The sequence below is a fragment of the Penicillium robsamsonii genome (assembly GCF_028829455.1).
Source record: "Penicillium robsamsonii strain IBT 29466 chromosome Unknown utg000003l_segment0_segment0, whole genome shotgun sequence".
Classification (NCBI taxonomy): domain Eukaryota; kingdom Fungi; phylum Ascomycota; class Eurotiomycetes; order Eurotiales; family Aspergillaceae; genus Penicillium; species Penicillium robsamsonii.
In genome coordinates this window covers 205899-221693 of record NW_026643221.1, presented here as the reverse complement: position 1 = coordinate 221693, position 15795 = coordinate 205899, and the positions used below count along the sequence as shown (strand labels likewise).

Here is a 15795-nt window from a genome sequence, read left to right as displayed (position 1 = left end):
AGCTTGATAATGGTAAACGTTATTAAAGTACAAGTTTTCTCACGATCCACAATCGACATGCCCCCTTCGATCTATGCGTGGTAGGTATTCACATCAACCACTTCATTCTGCGCCCTGCAGCAGCATCGAGGGTAATAACAGCCTCTAGCCGCGCCCAAACTACAGCCAACGTTGCCGTAACGAGAAGTACACCAACCATGACACTCGTATTCTCATAGCTTCGTGGACCGACACTCTTCTCGCCACTTCCGCGGATCAATGCACCCGCAACTGGGGTTCCAACCAATGTCGCAAAGCCTCGCACCATATATAGCAAGCCGTTAACACTGACAAAGTTCTGCACACCGAATAGTTCTACCAGGCTGGTCGGGAAGAGAGCGACGTATGCCGATGCGAAAATGCCGTAGAATATCGTAAATGCGATGAAGAGTGTACTCCCGGTGGATTGAGTGGTGGATAGACACGAGGGAAGCCACAATGCGAGGACAGACACGGCTGAGATGAGGGTCGTTAATACCAGGGTGTTGAGTCTCCCCATACGGTCAGCTGCGTGGCCGATGACAACCTTGCCTAACGCATTTGCAGCGTTCGAGATGGCAATGAAGTTGGCCGATGTTGCCTGTGAGTAGCCTAGAGTACGGGCAAATGATGCGAAAAAGAACACCGGTGTATAGTATGCAGCAGACTGCAATGCGGCACCCAGGGCATGAGCAACGAACTTGCGGCTTTGGACGACGCGCCAGTCAACCAATGGAAGGCGGAAAAATGTCGTTGAACGTGTAGAAGCGGCGTTCTCGGCTTGAATACGTGTGATCTGACTAGCGGGCCAGCGTATAAATGTCCCCGAGCCGCAGATGAATAGAAAGGAGATCCCCGCCGTGACGCGGAGGGTGTTGCGGAATCCGACAGACTCGATGAGATATCGAAAGGCCAGCGGCCATGCAACACCGCCAATCCCCGTTCCTGCGAGGATTATTCCCATCGCTAATCCGCGGTGCTGTGAGAACCAGGTCGGTGCCACGGTCACCGATGGCATGTAAGTTAAACATGTAGCGATGCCGAGAAGAACGCCTTGGGTGAGGATGAATTGCCATAGATGCTGACTGAAGCTTGCAAAAAGTAGAGCGCTTGAGTGAATTATTCCACTAGCCCAGATGACATATCGAGGGGGATACTGCTTTGTCCACGCTGTTGCAAATGGAGCACCGATTGTCATGAGCGCGATTGAGAGTGTGCCGATTAGGTCAATTTGCGCTGGTGTTGCGCCGGTGAAGGGTGTGTTCGGTTCCTTTGACATTGAGTCATAGAGCTCTTGGAAGACACCGAATGCGAAGTTGATTCCGCATCCTGTAAAGACGAGGGTTGTCGAGGCGATGATGATGATTATGGGCTGTCTGCGGCCATTAGTCTAGTTCTCATGGTGGTGATACTACATACAGACGAGCTTGTGAACTTGTTAGACTGACTCCATCCACATGCATTGATGTTAGAGCGCGTTCCATCTTGGGTAGTCTAGTGTGATGGAGTTGGGGCGCAGACGTAGTGTTGAGATTGTGAACCCGAAGTATACGAAATAAATAGCTTGGGATTTTGGCTTCTATCGGCCCGGTTTAACCCTAACCTTCTGAGTCATTGCGGGGTATACGAGAACTACCTTGATTGACCGAGGATGTTCAACGATATACAAGAGCACGTCGCGTATTCAGCCAGGTGATGTCGTTTTAGTAGATCTTATCGGTTTTTTTTTTTTTTTAGTGGTCTTAGATCTGTTTATAACGTAGAGGTCTTTAACATATAGGCCGCAGAAAAAGGCGGAAATAGATGCATCCTTTGTGCGAGAGACTGTTTCGTGTATAGCATTGGATGAAGGGGTCCTTTTGTTTCGCCAAGGTCTGGATTCTCCATACTATCACTAGTGAAGTAAACTGCATGCTTGTATTTAGGATCCACGTAGCTTGGATTGAAAGCCCACAAATTTGGCTGGAGCTGTGATTTATATGGGTTTTGTATCCAATGTGAAGAAATAGATCAAGAGAGCTACTTCCAGTAACTGTCTAGAAATACCTGGTCCACATGGCACGGTGTTTGGGATGGCCCGTGGGCAAAGATGGCATCAACGTATAGTTGGGCACATTCAATCAGAGCATTGTATGAGAGTGGCTTCTCTGGGCGATCCTCACAACAATTTTGTTTATAGTTGCTATCCAATTGACTCTGGGGAACCGAGAAAAGCCAGATGCCTTGTCGAAAATTCTCCGAACTCATCCGCACATTTCCTTGGGTTGAGCCCCGATGGAAGCGAAGCAAAGGAATTCTAACTAAGCGAGTTGGAAATCAGCCATTCCGTGATCACGTAACGCTAGGATACCAGTAGAATTCTTTTGAGAAAGCTTAGCACTCCACTAATAAACCGAGCACGACTTGGAAGCGATTAGACCACCATCTCCGTAGTGGATGATCATGGGCACACATTGTAGCAACTATGTCAAATAGCAATGTAAATGGTGCCATATCGGAGGGCGAGACCACTACGGTTAAACACCATTTGTTTGCGTCTCATACGGGTTGTCCGATGCGAACTCTTGATCGAACGTATGATGTGTAGGAGATCCACTGGAACTCCACCAAGCAAACACGAGCAAACATCGAGGGATGCGTCTATCAGGGCCCCGATTGTCGACGAGTAGAGATCTGAAAAAAGAAATCATGGACTGGAGAGTTTATATGTAAACATGTGCAGTGTGATACCTTTCGGGGATAAGTATAGGTTCAGTGTCGATAATATTAGGGCTATTGATTTGGGAGGTCTAGATTCCACTGTTCCGAAATTTTCAAAACGTACGATGTTCCGCCATCCATATTGACTATCTGGGATCTAGACTCATGAATGCGCGGCTATCCCCACAAAATGGATCCCTTTATATAAAGATGCAAGGGGAAAAACGTCAGAAAAATGTCGCAACCCGAAGAATGAGGCTAATTGCCTTTAATCTCACCTGTCAAGCGTCTCACAGTGCAAAGCGGTTTAGCTGGGATCCACTTGGGCTTTGTATAGATGAAGACCCCACTGCCCAGGTCCATGGATTCGGCCATTTGATGGTTTTATTTTAATTAGAAAATCTGACGTTTGGATGCTTGACATTTCTGTCTTTTCAAGGCGTGACAATCTGTGAACTTCATGCTGTTGATCACAATGACTTAATGCTTCTAATACCTGGGTTTCAGATTTTGCACAAAATTCACCCCCCCTGAACATTCAATCTGAGCTTTAGATTGACCTCGCGATCTGTCATTTCTTCAGGACCTAGCTCCATCCATACCCTTGGAACCATCTCTAATGGCTAACCCGATGTGGATGTCCTGTTTGATATTTAAATAGTAAACCCCCCAATATCGAGAGATATTTCACTAGAATCTCGCAAATTCCCCAATTCAATGCTTCATGTTCATTCCTTTCAATGAAAGCCACTGGGGATTTTGGCCCTGCGCCTCCGGGCATTGACCTGGCGGAGAATCAGCAACCCCAGATGGTGGGTGCGATCATTACGCTGATGGTAATTGGATCCCTGGCGGTTCTGTTGCGCGTATATACACGCGCAAAGACAACTCAGACGCATTTTGGTCTGGATGATTTTTTTATCTTTGCTGCGTTGGTGAGTGCATACGCTTATATCATCGCTTGATCTTGTGGCTTACCTATTCGCTAGTGGTTCGCCTACGGCACTGGTATATGCGTGATCATCAGTGAGTAAACTAATATCCAGCATCACCATGTTCTTCACTGACACCTGATCCATCAAGGTATCAAATACAAAAATGGATGGCACCAACAAGCTCTCACCGATTCCGAATTCATCGCGCTCTGGAAGCTCCTTTACGCACATGTCTTCCTCTACTGCACAACGGTCACTTTGACTAAATCTTCAATCATCATGTTCTACCGACGCATTTTTAACCTACGCTGGTCCTTATATTATGCCATGGCCATCATTATAGGTTACTTCGTCGCGGTCATTGTCACCATTGCCGTTGCGTGTCGCCCTACACCATATTTCTGGGAGCAATACACGGATCCCATGGCCGAGGGGACATGTATAGACGTCCCTCAATTCTTCTTGATCAACGGCATTGTTTCTGTCGCGATTGATTTCATGATCCTGTGTGTGCCAGCTCCTATTATCTGGAGATTGCAAATGCCCAAGTCTCAGCGTGTTGCTGTCACGAGTATCTTGCTGCTCGGTGGTTTGTGAGTCTTCCATGGGATGTCGGGAACTTTAGGAACCATTCTAATCAAACTCATTATAGTGTCTGCATCGCCGGTATCGTTCGCGTGATTTTCTTGCACAAACACACGCAATCAGAAGATCCATCCTGGACAATTGCCCCCGTCTTCATGTGGTCCTGTGTTGAACCTTTCATTGGAATTGTCTGCGCCTGTCTACCGACCTTTTCGCCCATATTCCGCCGCTGGTGGGCCATTTTGGATATCAAGAAGTCCGGGACCAAGAAACAGGAAGACTATGGTTCGGGGGGCACACGAACCCATCGTTCGAGAAACCACGCATCGGAAGATGAGGAAGAGGGGCCTGACGGTGACGAGATTCAACTGACCAGCTTCCCTGGCTGGCCATTGAACTTCTTGCGTGGAAAGGCTAGCAGAGACGACGTTTCCACCTCTAAGATGCGTATTAAAGAAGAGGTCACTATCTCGGTTTCTGTGGACTAAAAATGAGTCCCTGGCAGAAGCTATGGTAGTCAGGTAAAATTAAAATTAAAATTATATATTAAAAAGTCTTCCACATTTTAGCTATTTCCCCGTTACTTACCTATAAAATTACAAGGGCAACAAAAGCTCTAGAAAAGAATATTACTAAAAACACTTCACGCGGCGTCAACTTATATTGATATAGTACATCCACAAACTGAAGTTACATTTCATATATGATAGCCATAGATCACCGATGCTGCGCCAGTTGATCATTCATCGAACTGACGTATGTTCATCGCCCATAGAAACTAATTTAGCAACCCTTTCGCAAGGATGATAAGCGGAATCCACAAACGCCCAGGATCCAGTATCAATCAAATATCCATGAAATGCAGTTTTTCGCCGATCACTAGACCCCCCACTCTCTTTCGGAAATCGCCATATTTTGTATATTCAACATCAATTCAAGTTCCGCTCTATTCAACGAAGGTGGAGTGGGGTATCTAAGCTCCTGGACTCCGATGAGGTACTCCACCAGCCTGATATATTATTAGTACACTTTTCAGGTTCTGGTGGATAGATAGTATGTCTCATGCCTGTTGTGAAACACGGTTGGGAAGTAACATTTGAATACTTCTCGTGGGGCCTCTTCCAGGTGCAGCCAACCTTTCGTGAGGCATGCTTCTTTATTTACTCTTGTTCCATGTACTGCCATTTGGTCCATTTCGTCTTGTACATGCATTATCTCATATACTACTGTGATTTCATTGCCCCGACATATACCTAGCCGGTCTATTCATGAGTATGACTTAATTCTGACTTAGAAGTTTTGCTCACTTCCAGGGTCAGCTGTTGGCCTGAGGCCTCTCCAAATGCTGGGGCCCAGATATATTTACCCCGCAAATTAAACTGATAAGAGATAAGAATGTCCCCTGTCTCTTTCCAGGGCTGTCTCCTTTTCACTAGACTCTCCTGGTATATACCTGTTTCCATGAACCTCGATCGGGAAGCAAATAATGGAAAGCGTAAGCGTGGGGAGAGGAGACGGGCCTCCCTGGCGTAAGTACATTCCCGGCCTCATACTGAGCCTCAAATTGACATCCTCAAAAAGTTGCGAGACATGCAGAAAGCAGAAGGAGAAGTGTGAGGGGGGTCCACCCTGTTGGAGATGCCAACGACTAGGCCGATCATGCCAGTTTCAAGGCCAGCCGACTCCCAGAACGACATCCCCATGCTCCTCCGCCCCTGTCGCGTCCGTTCCGAAAGATGATAATCGACGAATAGAAAGCCTGGAGTATATTGCTCGCCATTTTCTTGGCGATGTGCCTTTGGACGAGGAGAATGCCTGCCGTATTGCGGACAAATTACGAAGTTCAACGAACACCACCTTGCCAGAAATTGCCCTGGATATCAATGAGTCGTTCGACGTTCAATTCGTGTCAAACAATGTGGCACATTACGCGGGGGAATTTTCTCACTGGACGTTCTCCCAGAAATTACGTCGCAGAATGAGCTGCGAAATAGGTCAGTTTGATTCCAGGGTTTGTATCTCTCCCCGTAAAATCTCAAGCGTGTCTGACGATTTACAGCAGGTCAGAGAATACTGGCGGCCAACCCAGCTTCAATCCTCGCCCGATATTATACTGGAGACAATGACACACTTACCACCGAGACCTATTGCCGACTTCCTCATTACCATGTTCTTCAAGTACGTTGAGATCAACTCCTTTTACATGGAGCGCAAATGGATCGAGGAGAAGGTAGCCCTCTGTTACAGCTCAACTACCACATATACGGCCATTGATTTTCCATGGGTATGCTCTGTTTTTGCGGCTTTGGCCATTGGAACTCAAGTAGCCCATATGGAGGACGAAAAACCGAAGCATGATGTAGATGTCACCGAAGAACTCAACTTATGCTCTGAGGACTCTGTCGGGCTAACCTTCTACCATGCAGCATGCAAGCTTATTCCAGATGTTCTTTTGGTTGCTTCTCAGGAAAGTGTGCAGGTCTTTTTGCTTCTCGCCACATATTCACTCCCTGTTTCCACGGGTGGCCTTGCATACACATATTACGGCCTTGCAATGAAGATGGCGATTCAAAATGGGATGCATCGCAAATATCAAGGCGGCAACTGTAACCCTAGAACTATCGAAGTCAGAAATCGCCTATTTTGGACAGTTTACACCGTTGAAAAGTATGATATCCAAGAAGGCATCTCAGAGCAAAGCTAACCTTCATGTTTAACAGATATATTAGCGTCTTGCATGGGCGCCCTATGTCAATCGCGCGATCGGAAATAAATGCCGATATGCCAAAGGATTGTTCTACCTTTGAGTCACCACGATTTGCCAATCTAGTTGCGTTTCATAAATTGATTTCATACTTGGGAGAGATCTCTGAAACACTGTAAGTGTCTCAAAATGTGGAACCAGTTCACCCACGATCGACTGATACTTCGATAGTGCACAATTTAAAAGATGTCCGAAAAGGCTTCTCTCTGATTATTTAGAGCGGCTCTTGCAGCTGAGGGCGAGCATCAAGCAGTGGTGGGACTCACTCCCAGCGACTGAAGAATGTCGAGACTTATGCTCGCAAGGCCCAAATTTCCGACCAAACTCGCATCTCAGATTGTGCTATTTGCTCATATATGTCTACATGGGCCGTGCATTCATATTTGTTGGTGACAGAAAAGAATCTAGCGAGGCTATAATTGGTGCAGACCATGATTCAGGGCGGGCACGTCGGTCAGTCTTGGTGGACGACTGCGTATCAAGTGCTTTGGACATTCTCAACACTCTACAATCCTTATCCGACCATGTGGGTCTTTGCCGCGCTTCTTACAATGAATTTGGTGCTTGTCGTGCTGCTATTCTGGTCATCCTGGCAGAAAGCCTTAGCTCAGGGAAGTCCCAAAGACTCCAAGATGGCTTGCACCGGGGAATGGGTCTCATACGTCAGATGGTTGGGGGAAGCTCTTCCAAATCCGAGATATCATATCTTGAGTCTATCGAAGCGGCTGTCAGCCAGCTTCTAGCCGTCACTGAAGAAGACTCCCTTTCCCACCCACGAAGCCCACAAAGCGATCAAAGTTCTATCTCTGCCTATTCAAAATTCAAAGACTGGACGCAGTCGCTAAAGAAGGACAAATCAGCATGTGGAAATGTGGAGCTGTCTTCTTTTAGTCCGTTGTCACATCTTATTCCAGGCACAGAATCTTTCGCAAATCCAGAGCTGAACGATATGACGGCTTTCTTTGACCCTGACTGGTCAAATGGTGATTTTGAGTTTGATACGGTATAATCTCTCATCTCTGTCGAAATTATTTCACATTAAGGAACATAGAACTATGGTCCCTCGCCACTGCTTTCCTCTATCCAAATACCATATACTGAGCACGCTTTTTCCAAGTCTTTTGCTTGTTCTTCTCTGGATCCCGCTCTGCATCTTCAGCGGCAATCGCATTGATAAGGTCCTGCTCATCAAAGGCTTTGGCAGGACCGAAGTCCATATCAATCGGCTTGACTATCTTGGTTTTGAAATACCACTGCCAAGGTCAGATATCTTTGATCATCAACCATAATTGAAACACTCACCTTGTATCCAAAGTAATCAAAGAAGAACAACGGGGCTGCAAGATAAGAAGAGAAGAAGCTCTTCACTGATCCCTTTTCTCCAAACGGCCAGCAAGCTAGGTAGAATTGACAACCAAATATAAACACCACAATGGTGAGACTGATGTATTGTGCCCACGGGGTGAGAAGACCTTTGAACGGAAGTTTGCTGAGATCCTTGCCTTGGGCTCGAAGACCTTGCCGGAATCGAAGATGAGCAATATAAATACAGGCCCACTGGAAAAGCGTTGCTATTGCCACCTACATCGAACTGTCAATAACTCTTCGCACATATCTTCCTCTGGGATGGATACACTCACCAAGGCAGAAAACCAACCATACACCAAAGTTCCCACACTGTTGCAGTTAAGATAACCTAATCCACCACCAAGGCCCAAACTGATTGCCAGGGACACATAGGGCCGACCCTGCGAGTCCTTTCTTCCGAAGAACGGATGGATGATCTGAAGATCAGCGAGTGCTGTCAAACTTCGACTTGCGATATAAACACTAGTAATACCACAGCTGATGACACTAAGGAAGATAAATCCGTTGATCGCGTGTGCTAGGCCATAAACATCCGCCCGCTTAATCGCAATTACAAAGGGGCTTCCCAGTGTCCCGCCAGCGTTGACAAGATCGGTGTCATTGGATGGAACACACATTCCGACGAGCCAGATATTAACCACGAAGAAGGTAAACATTCTCCAAAACACAGGTCGAACTGTCTTCTTGATAGTGCGACGGGGATCGGCTACTTCCCCAGCTATAACAGCAATATGCTCGCCTAATTTGAGTCAGTATATTCTCTTCGGGTTTGTTTTCAGACCTTGGATATCGTACCGCCACCAAAGCTAAAAGCCGCCTGTACGAAGGCTTTAGCGATGCCCTTTATTCCATTATTGAAAGCTCCGGGGTTCTTCCAGTATTTGAACTCGATTGGGCCGTTTGTCGCTGGTATTCCTCCCGATGTCATGATGAACATGAAGAATATCATCAAGATAATTGCAAGGCATTTCACAAACGACATGTAATACTCGACGTAGCCGTATACTCGGACATGGAACAAGTTTGCCGCGGCGAAAACCACCAGAAATATAGTGATGAATGCCGGGAGGGGTACAACGTCTGTCGCCGGCCAGTATTTCAAGACTGATATCGCTGCTGTTATCTCTGCTGGAATAATCATCACCCACTTTATCTGCGTCAGTACATGCGATGTTTATTTGGGGTAGACTGACATACCGCAAACCAGAAGTTGACACCAATTGCAAAACCGAATGCCGGATCGACATATTCAGCGCATTGGCGGATAAAGCCACCATGAACCGGCTTGTACGTAGTCATCTCGCCGATTGAAGAGTATTGAGCATACACGATCATCCTTTGCAGACGGTGTTAGTCACAAGAGCACAAGAATAGAATGTTCTAGAGTACCCTACGCTGTGATCGTATAGGTGAGTGCCATGCCAGCAGGACCGGCTATCTAATGTTAATATTTGCGTCTTGGAGTTCACATCGGGATTCCTTACCATAGTACAATGCTTGTCCAGTTCCCACCCAGAGACCAGTGCCGATGCCAGCCCCAAAGGTCATCATCATGATTTGACGCCTCGTCAAGGAACGATGATACCCAGCATCATCTGTCGCAGACAGCACGATAGTTCTGCCATGGCGCTCAGTTCCTGAACTCGCTGAGCGTTCTATGTCGTATGCTTCGCTTGTTTTGAGATCGGTTGCGTCCTTCGCGATTTGCATTGGCGGTTCGCTCATGCTGGTGACTCCGTAAGTCGTAGATGAGAGGTTTGTTGTAATAGGAAACCAACGGGAAAAGTACTATCCATTGATATATCTGTGATTTAGTAAAGGCTAACTGTATCCTTATCGCTATCCGTTCGCCGTGTCCCGAGCTCGCATTCCCGGCGGGAAGCACTCCCGCCGGGACTGCACCGGCTGCTGTTTAGGGCTATGTAAGTAATTGTACTTTTGCTGTAATTACTAGTATGAGTAGATAGATTCTAATTACGATTTAAGTATAACCTACGAGGTGGCTGAAGAAGCAAGCACCGAAATACTAAACTAGAACAATGGCAGCAAGAATAAAGCGAAAGGCTGCCCGAGACAGCTAATACATAGATTTTGGGGAAATAGTAAAGATTGTCAGAATGTATACCTAGATCAAAGATGGGATCGAATTTGAGACAAACGATGCCTTGTGCTCATCCAGGTAGAGGTTTGATAACTACAGTGAATATGATTAAAGCAGTCGACTCAATACACTAATCTTACCGGTAATGGCTAGTAATTGTATCTGCAGTACCAGGTCTCTCCGACTATCTACGATCGACATTAACAATCAGTGCGGGGATATGGATTTGGTGACTCGTTCATTACTTATCTGATAAATATCCTTCTCTTACAAAAGGTGCTTCAGGATAATCAATATCAACCCATCTCCAAATCCATAACTCCGACATCAAGACTCAAACATGTCCTCATCTAAGCACGTTGTCTTCGACATCGTTGGCACTCTCGTTGCCTACGACCATGTTTTTGACGCCATTGATATCCGTCTGGGAGATCGATTGCGCGCAGAGGGAATCAAGCCCCGTCTACTAGGGTTCACCTGGATGGAAGCAGCCGAGCGCGAGTACACCAATCTGAGTCTTGCACAAAGCTATGTCCCCTTTGGTGAAGTCTTCCGCGCACTTTTCTACCGCATGCTCTGGATGGCCGGCATCGCTGAGCCACGGACCTGGGCTTCACCCGAAGATCTGGAGTATATCATGACGGAATACCAACTTCTCAAATTCCGTCCTGGTGCGGCGGAGTGTGTCCAGAAGCTGCGTGATGCCGGTTTTACGGTGTGGGCTTTCACCGCAGCGGATATCAATCGTGTTAGTGGCTATTTCAAGAATGCGGGTGTTGAGCTGCCTGCGGAGAACTTGCTCTCTTGTGATGACGTCGGAGTTGGGAAACCTGACTTGGGGGCTTATCGTCCCTTGTTGGAGAAGCTGAAGTCGGAGAGTGATGGGAAGACACCTTGGTTTGCGGCGGCGCATATGTGGGATGTTTCTGCGGCGAGGAAGGCCGGGTATGTGTCACATCCTTGAGTTATAGGTCGAGAAGGCTTAGTACTAACACTGTACTATACAGATTCAAAGGAGCATACTGCTATGTCTGGGAGAAGGAGGCCCTGTCAGAGCTCTTTGGAGAAATGGATGTTATGGATGACACTTTGCCAGGAATGGCGGACAAGATCATCGCTCATCAGGCATCGTCTTGAATTATCGTACTTAAGTCTAGCATAGCTCAGTCTGAATATTACGCCCCGTTTAATGAAACATATATCTCATCCACCTGGAAATTTTGGAAGAAAAGCCAAGGTCACATTCTATATTCTTGTTTTAGCGCTGAACAATTCTAACTTCCAACGTTGATTTAATTTTAAACTTATCCACTTTTTGGTCTCCCTGATCTCGAAGGATTCAAGTCAACCCCTTTGATCCCTAGATAGCCCCGAAAGTGTTATCATTAGCCCTGAACCCCTAGCGTTGTACTTAGCGGGGCTGGACCGGGAAAGTTACCGGTGGAAAAGCCGCCGGGAGAGAAGACACCCTTTCTCGTCCCTATTCCCAATATCAATAAATGCCAAATGATTCCAATTATGTCTCCCACGCTAATTGTCTTGGACTCTCCAAAATGGCGAAACATAGCCCCGTCCCAAATGGGATGACGTCATTCTGGCGGACAGAGCCTCACTTTCTAGACAGCCATCGATCGACTGAATTTCTCCCTCAAGAGTGTGATATCGTCGTAATAGGAGCTGGGTACGCAGGGGCATCTGTCATACACCATATTCTTGACCAAACTCCTCCTGGGTCGAAGCCGCCTTCGATTGTGCTTTTGGAGGCTCGACAGGCTTGTTCCGGTGCCACTGGTCGAAATGGTAAGATTGGGATAGTCGCAAATGACAAACGAGGATCTTGGCTAAATTGATTTTCGGTTTCCTGTAGGGGGACACATGAAACCTGATGTTTATAATGTTATCGCTGGCTTGGCCGCTGATCATGGCGTCGAGGCTGCTGCTGAGGTTGCAACTTTCGAGGCCAAACATGTCTCATATCTCAAGAAATTCGTTGAAAGAGAGAATATAGACTGTGATTACACAGTCACAAAAGCTATCGATGTGCAACTGTCTCGGGATCATAGTGCAAGACTCAAGGAGGGATATGAAGGATTGATCAAGAAGGGATGTGAGCCAACAACAAAGGCAAAGTATATCCCCAGCAGTGAGGCAGAGAAGGTGGGTACATGGTTGACCGTTGAATGCAGATATACTAATGAGTGATACCTTAGTTCTCTGGAGTCAAAGGTGCACAGGGGTGTTTCACATATGACGCCGGTCACATTTGGCCATACAAATTCGTGCTGCACCTTTTGGAAAAGGCAATTTCCCAAGGTGTAAATCTACAAACGCACACGCCGGTATCTGGGATGACACAGTCTAATTCCTCAACATCGGGCCATCCTTGGACAGTGAACACTGCCCGAGGCTCCATTGCCGCCAAGATAGTCATTTTAGCAACAAATGCCTATACTTCGTCTCTGGCCCCTCAGTATAAAGAGAAGATTATCCCTGTCCGAGGAACATGCAGTCGAATCATCGTTCCTCCGGGTACTACTGCTCCTCGTCTGACGAACACTTACACCCTGCGCTGGAACGATTGGAATTATGACTACCTCATCCCACGCGCCGATGGGAGTATAGTCGTCGGTGGTGCTCGCCCGGCTTTCATCAATGATCCTGACAGCTGGTATAACGTCAGTGATGATAGTTCAGTACTTGAGCCTGCTGTTCGATACTGGGATAATTATATGCAGCGGAATTTTGTTGGTTGGGAGAATAGCCACGCTTACACGGACAGAGTCTGGACAGGGAGTACGTTGTTCTATTTGTAATACCCCTGTGGTGACCTCCAAGCTAACCCAACTTTTCGATAGTCATGGGTTATTCAACAGATGGACTGCCACATGTTGGCCATGTCCCAGGACAGAAGGATCAGTACATCATCGCTGGATTTACAGGACATGGAATGCCCCAGATTTTCCTGGCGGCTGAGGGTTTGGCAAAAATGGTACTCAGTGACGTTCATTTCGCAAAGACTGGACTCCCGCGTCTGTTTGAGTCTACTCAATCCCGACTCGACAGTCGCCAGAACAATATCTTTGCGAGCACCCCTGGGAAATCGCAAGCAAGATTATGAGAAATCAGATTTTAGATCAACTATGTGATCTACATGTATGTAGCTACGCTATGCGTGTTCCTTCCATTTTCGGAAATGGACACCTCAGGTAGACTTGCCTTCCATGGATGGCCTATAATTCCCTTTTCAAATAACTTCCACTTCTGCTCTGCCTCGATTCTTCCCTTCTCTCTGGACTGAATAATCCACCATTTGTTGCATTTCCATTCAAAACGAGCAATTCCTCTATTTCTCAAGCATCACTTCCATCCTTCAATACACTAGGCTGGAGATAGTAGTGAGCCCTACAACGTTTTATGTTCGGTTATGCTTGAGGACCACCTATTCCAAAAGCTGGTGTATAAAAAGGGTAATGTATTTACTCATCAAGAGTGCCAGCATCCTGACTCATTTATTGTAATTCCGCATACAGCTCCTCACATTATCTCTACATTCCCATGCCACGAGATTTCCAAAGCATTGTCAGTGGTTGTTTTTTCCATACCCTTCCCTTTGCAGGAAAGGGGCATCCAACATTCTCAAAATCTTTAGCAATTGCGGACGACGGCCTTCTGTCCGCCATGATTGGTCGGCCCATGATAGACCACTACATTGATATCAAGCGCTATGAAATCTGTCAGATGAAAGAGAAGGACGCGCAAGCGATCAGAGAGCTTCTCATTACCAATTCTAACCTCCAACATTTATTCCATCTGCTGTTGTTCTATCTATATAACCATTCGAGATATAACTAGAAACTTAAGTAATTATGCTTAACTAGGTAGACTTATGTATCAAGATGTGAAAGGTGTGATTAATCACTCTGGGGGTAAAGGTTGACGTGTGGTGTCGTTTCATGAGGCGGGAGTGTCTGTTTCATATTGATTGGGAGCAATCGGAGACATTGGAATACGGCTCTATGGAATGAATGCTGTCAGATAAGTGTGTCTCGAAGACTACAACGTTGTAGATACGACGGCAATACTTACAGGCATCCAAGTATAATATATCCAGCGCGGAAGAGAACTGCTTTTCGCTTTCCAATTGATTCGTAATATTCATTGAGATAAAGCGACAAGCCTGGGATACACTCTGTCGGGTATGATCGTAAGGGATGATCTTCGAGAAGCCATGGATCGTACTCGAACTGAGTGTTGGATTCCAGGTCCAAGGTCTCCTTTGAAAAGTCCACGGTAACAGTCTCGTCAGATGAACCAATAGCTTCCATAGCGAGCTGCAGGGGTGAGGTCTCCCTGGTTCGGTTGAGTTCGTATAAAGAACCAAGTTGGAGAGTCTCGATTGCTGAAGGCTAATGGTGCGAGGAGCGTGGTAGTTATAGATATTGCTGGCTCAAAGTATCCAAGACGAGTGAATATCGCGCAATTGTGCAAGGAATTGCGCAAAGCACGCAATCAAGATTGGCGATTGCATTTGCATGATCGTCGGGAGGAGTTGAGGTCTGTTAAATTGGCTAGTTCGGGTCAAGGAAGTGTTATAAAAAGCTAAGGTAATAGATGTATTCGCACAGAGTATATATTCAACATGTGTACGTAACAAGGCACATCCGTGGATGTCACTCGAATTAATCGCCAAGACGCCAAGACAAATGGCAGATTAAGCATGTCAAGACTACATCAGATACGCATTCATCAATGTTACTTTATACCTGGCTGCTTCTATTCGGCAATTTAAGAGTGAATATGTTAATTGAGGAACCGTCTATACTAAACCAAAAGAGGGAGGGAGAGCACGAGAGAGATGATTGGATTTTGAGGTGCGCAGTAACAGCATACCACCATGCATGTATATACATTGCGCCGTGCCAAGAGATTTTGATCTAGGTGCTTTCTGAATATTGCGACAAATAGTCACACTCGGAGAGTTTGGTTTGGGAATTTGAACGGGCGCAGAGGGGAAATGGTTCCGTTGGGCGCGTCGAACGCCTGGCGTAGATCGAGAAAAGCTGATCGCACACATATCAGCGCTGCACCAAGCTCAGACCCGCGGTGTGATGTCAGAGCACCCAGTCCTGCAGAGCAACAGTCGAGATTGTAACAGCATCGGCCCGGCCAAGGGTCAACAGGAAGTAAGAACGCCAACCTCATCAGAGGACCGAGTGAAGGCAACGACCTCATAGAGGACCGTGTAGGCAATGGCCTCAACAGTGGATCATGAAGGCAATGACCTCAATGAGGGATCATGAAAGCAATGGCCTCAACAGAGGATC

General features: G+C 46.6%; 7 protein-coding genes across 7 annotated transcripts; 4 read left to right on the top strand and 3 right to left on the bottom strand.

The window, feature by feature from the left end:
* Positions 1-88: 88 nt before the first annotated feature.
* N7447_004780 (Major facilitator superfamily domain general substrate transporter) lies at positions 89-1502 on the bottom strand (the record flags this gene model as incomplete). The annotated part of the gene is made up of 2 exons (XM_057229042.1): positions 89-1394; positions 1438-1502. The coding sequence occupies 2 exons, from the start codon at positions 1500-1502 to the stop codon at positions 89-91; spliced, it is 1371 nt and encodes a 456-aa protein (XP_057084132.1).
* A 1956-nt stretch (positions 1503-3458) lies between these two features.
* N7447_004779 (uncharacterized protein) lies at positions 3459-4726 on the top strand (the record flags this gene model as incomplete). The annotated part of the gene is made up of 4 exons (XM_057229041.1): positions 3459-3653; positions 3708-3744; positions 3802-4246; positions 4306-4726. 4 exons carry the CDS (start codon positions 3459-3461, stop codon positions 4724-4726), a joined length of 1098 nt encoding a protein of 365 aa, XP_057084131.1.
* A 973-nt stretch (positions 4727-5699) lies between these two features.
* Positions 5700-8011, top strand: N7447_004778 (transcriptional regulator family TF; the record flags this gene model as incomplete). The annotated part of the gene is made up of 4 exons (XM_057229040.1): positions 5700-5767; positions 5820-6905; positions 6959-7117; positions 7174-8011. 4 exons carry the CDS (start codon positions 5700-5702, stop codon positions 8009-8011), a joined length of 2151 nt encoding a protein of 716 aa, XP_057084130.1.
* Positions 8012-8081: 70 nt separating this feature from the next.
* N7447_004777 (Amino acid/polyamine transporter I) lies at positions 8082-10095 on the bottom strand (the record flags this gene model as incomplete). The annotated part of the gene is made up of 7 exons (XM_057229039.1): positions 8082-8255; positions 8305-8583; positions 8643-9109; positions 9166-9517; positions 9568-9706; positions 9765-9804; positions 9855-10095. The coding sequence occupies 7 exons, from the start codon at positions 10093-10095 to the stop codon at positions 8082-8084; spliced, it is 1692 nt and encodes a 563-aa protein (XP_057084129.1).
* Positions 10096-10811: 716 nt separating this feature from the next.
* On the top strand, positions 10812-11608 carry N7447_004776 (putative 2-haloalkanoic acid dehalogenase; the record flags this gene model as incomplete). Its single annotated transcript, XM_057229038.1, has 2 exons — positions 10812-11416; positions 11479-11608. The coding sequence occupies 2 exons, from the start codon at positions 10812-10814 to the stop codon at positions 11606-11608; spliced, it is 735 nt and encodes a 244-aa protein (XP_057084128.1).
* Positions 11609-12024: 416 nt separating this feature from the next.
* N7447_004775 (NAD(P)/FAD-dependent oxidoreductase) lies at positions 12025-13589 on the top strand (the record flags this gene model as incomplete). Its single annotated transcript, XM_057229037.1, has 4 exons — positions 12025-12271; positions 12339-12628; positions 12682-13264; positions 13327-13589. The coding sequence occupies 4 exons, from the start codon at positions 12025-12027 to the stop codon at positions 13587-13589; spliced, it is 1383 nt and encodes a 460-aa protein (XP_057084127.1).
* Positions 13590-14382: 793 nt separating this feature from the next.
* On the bottom strand, positions 14383-14796 carry N7447_004774 (uncharacterized protein; the record flags this gene model as incomplete). Its single annotated transcript, XM_057229036.1, has 2 exons — positions 14383-14485; positions 14558-14796. The coding sequence occupies 2 exons, from the start codon at positions 14794-14796 to the stop codon at positions 14383-14385; spliced, it is 342 nt and encodes a 113-aa protein (XP_057084126.1).
* Positions 14797-15795: the final 999 nt, after the last annotated feature.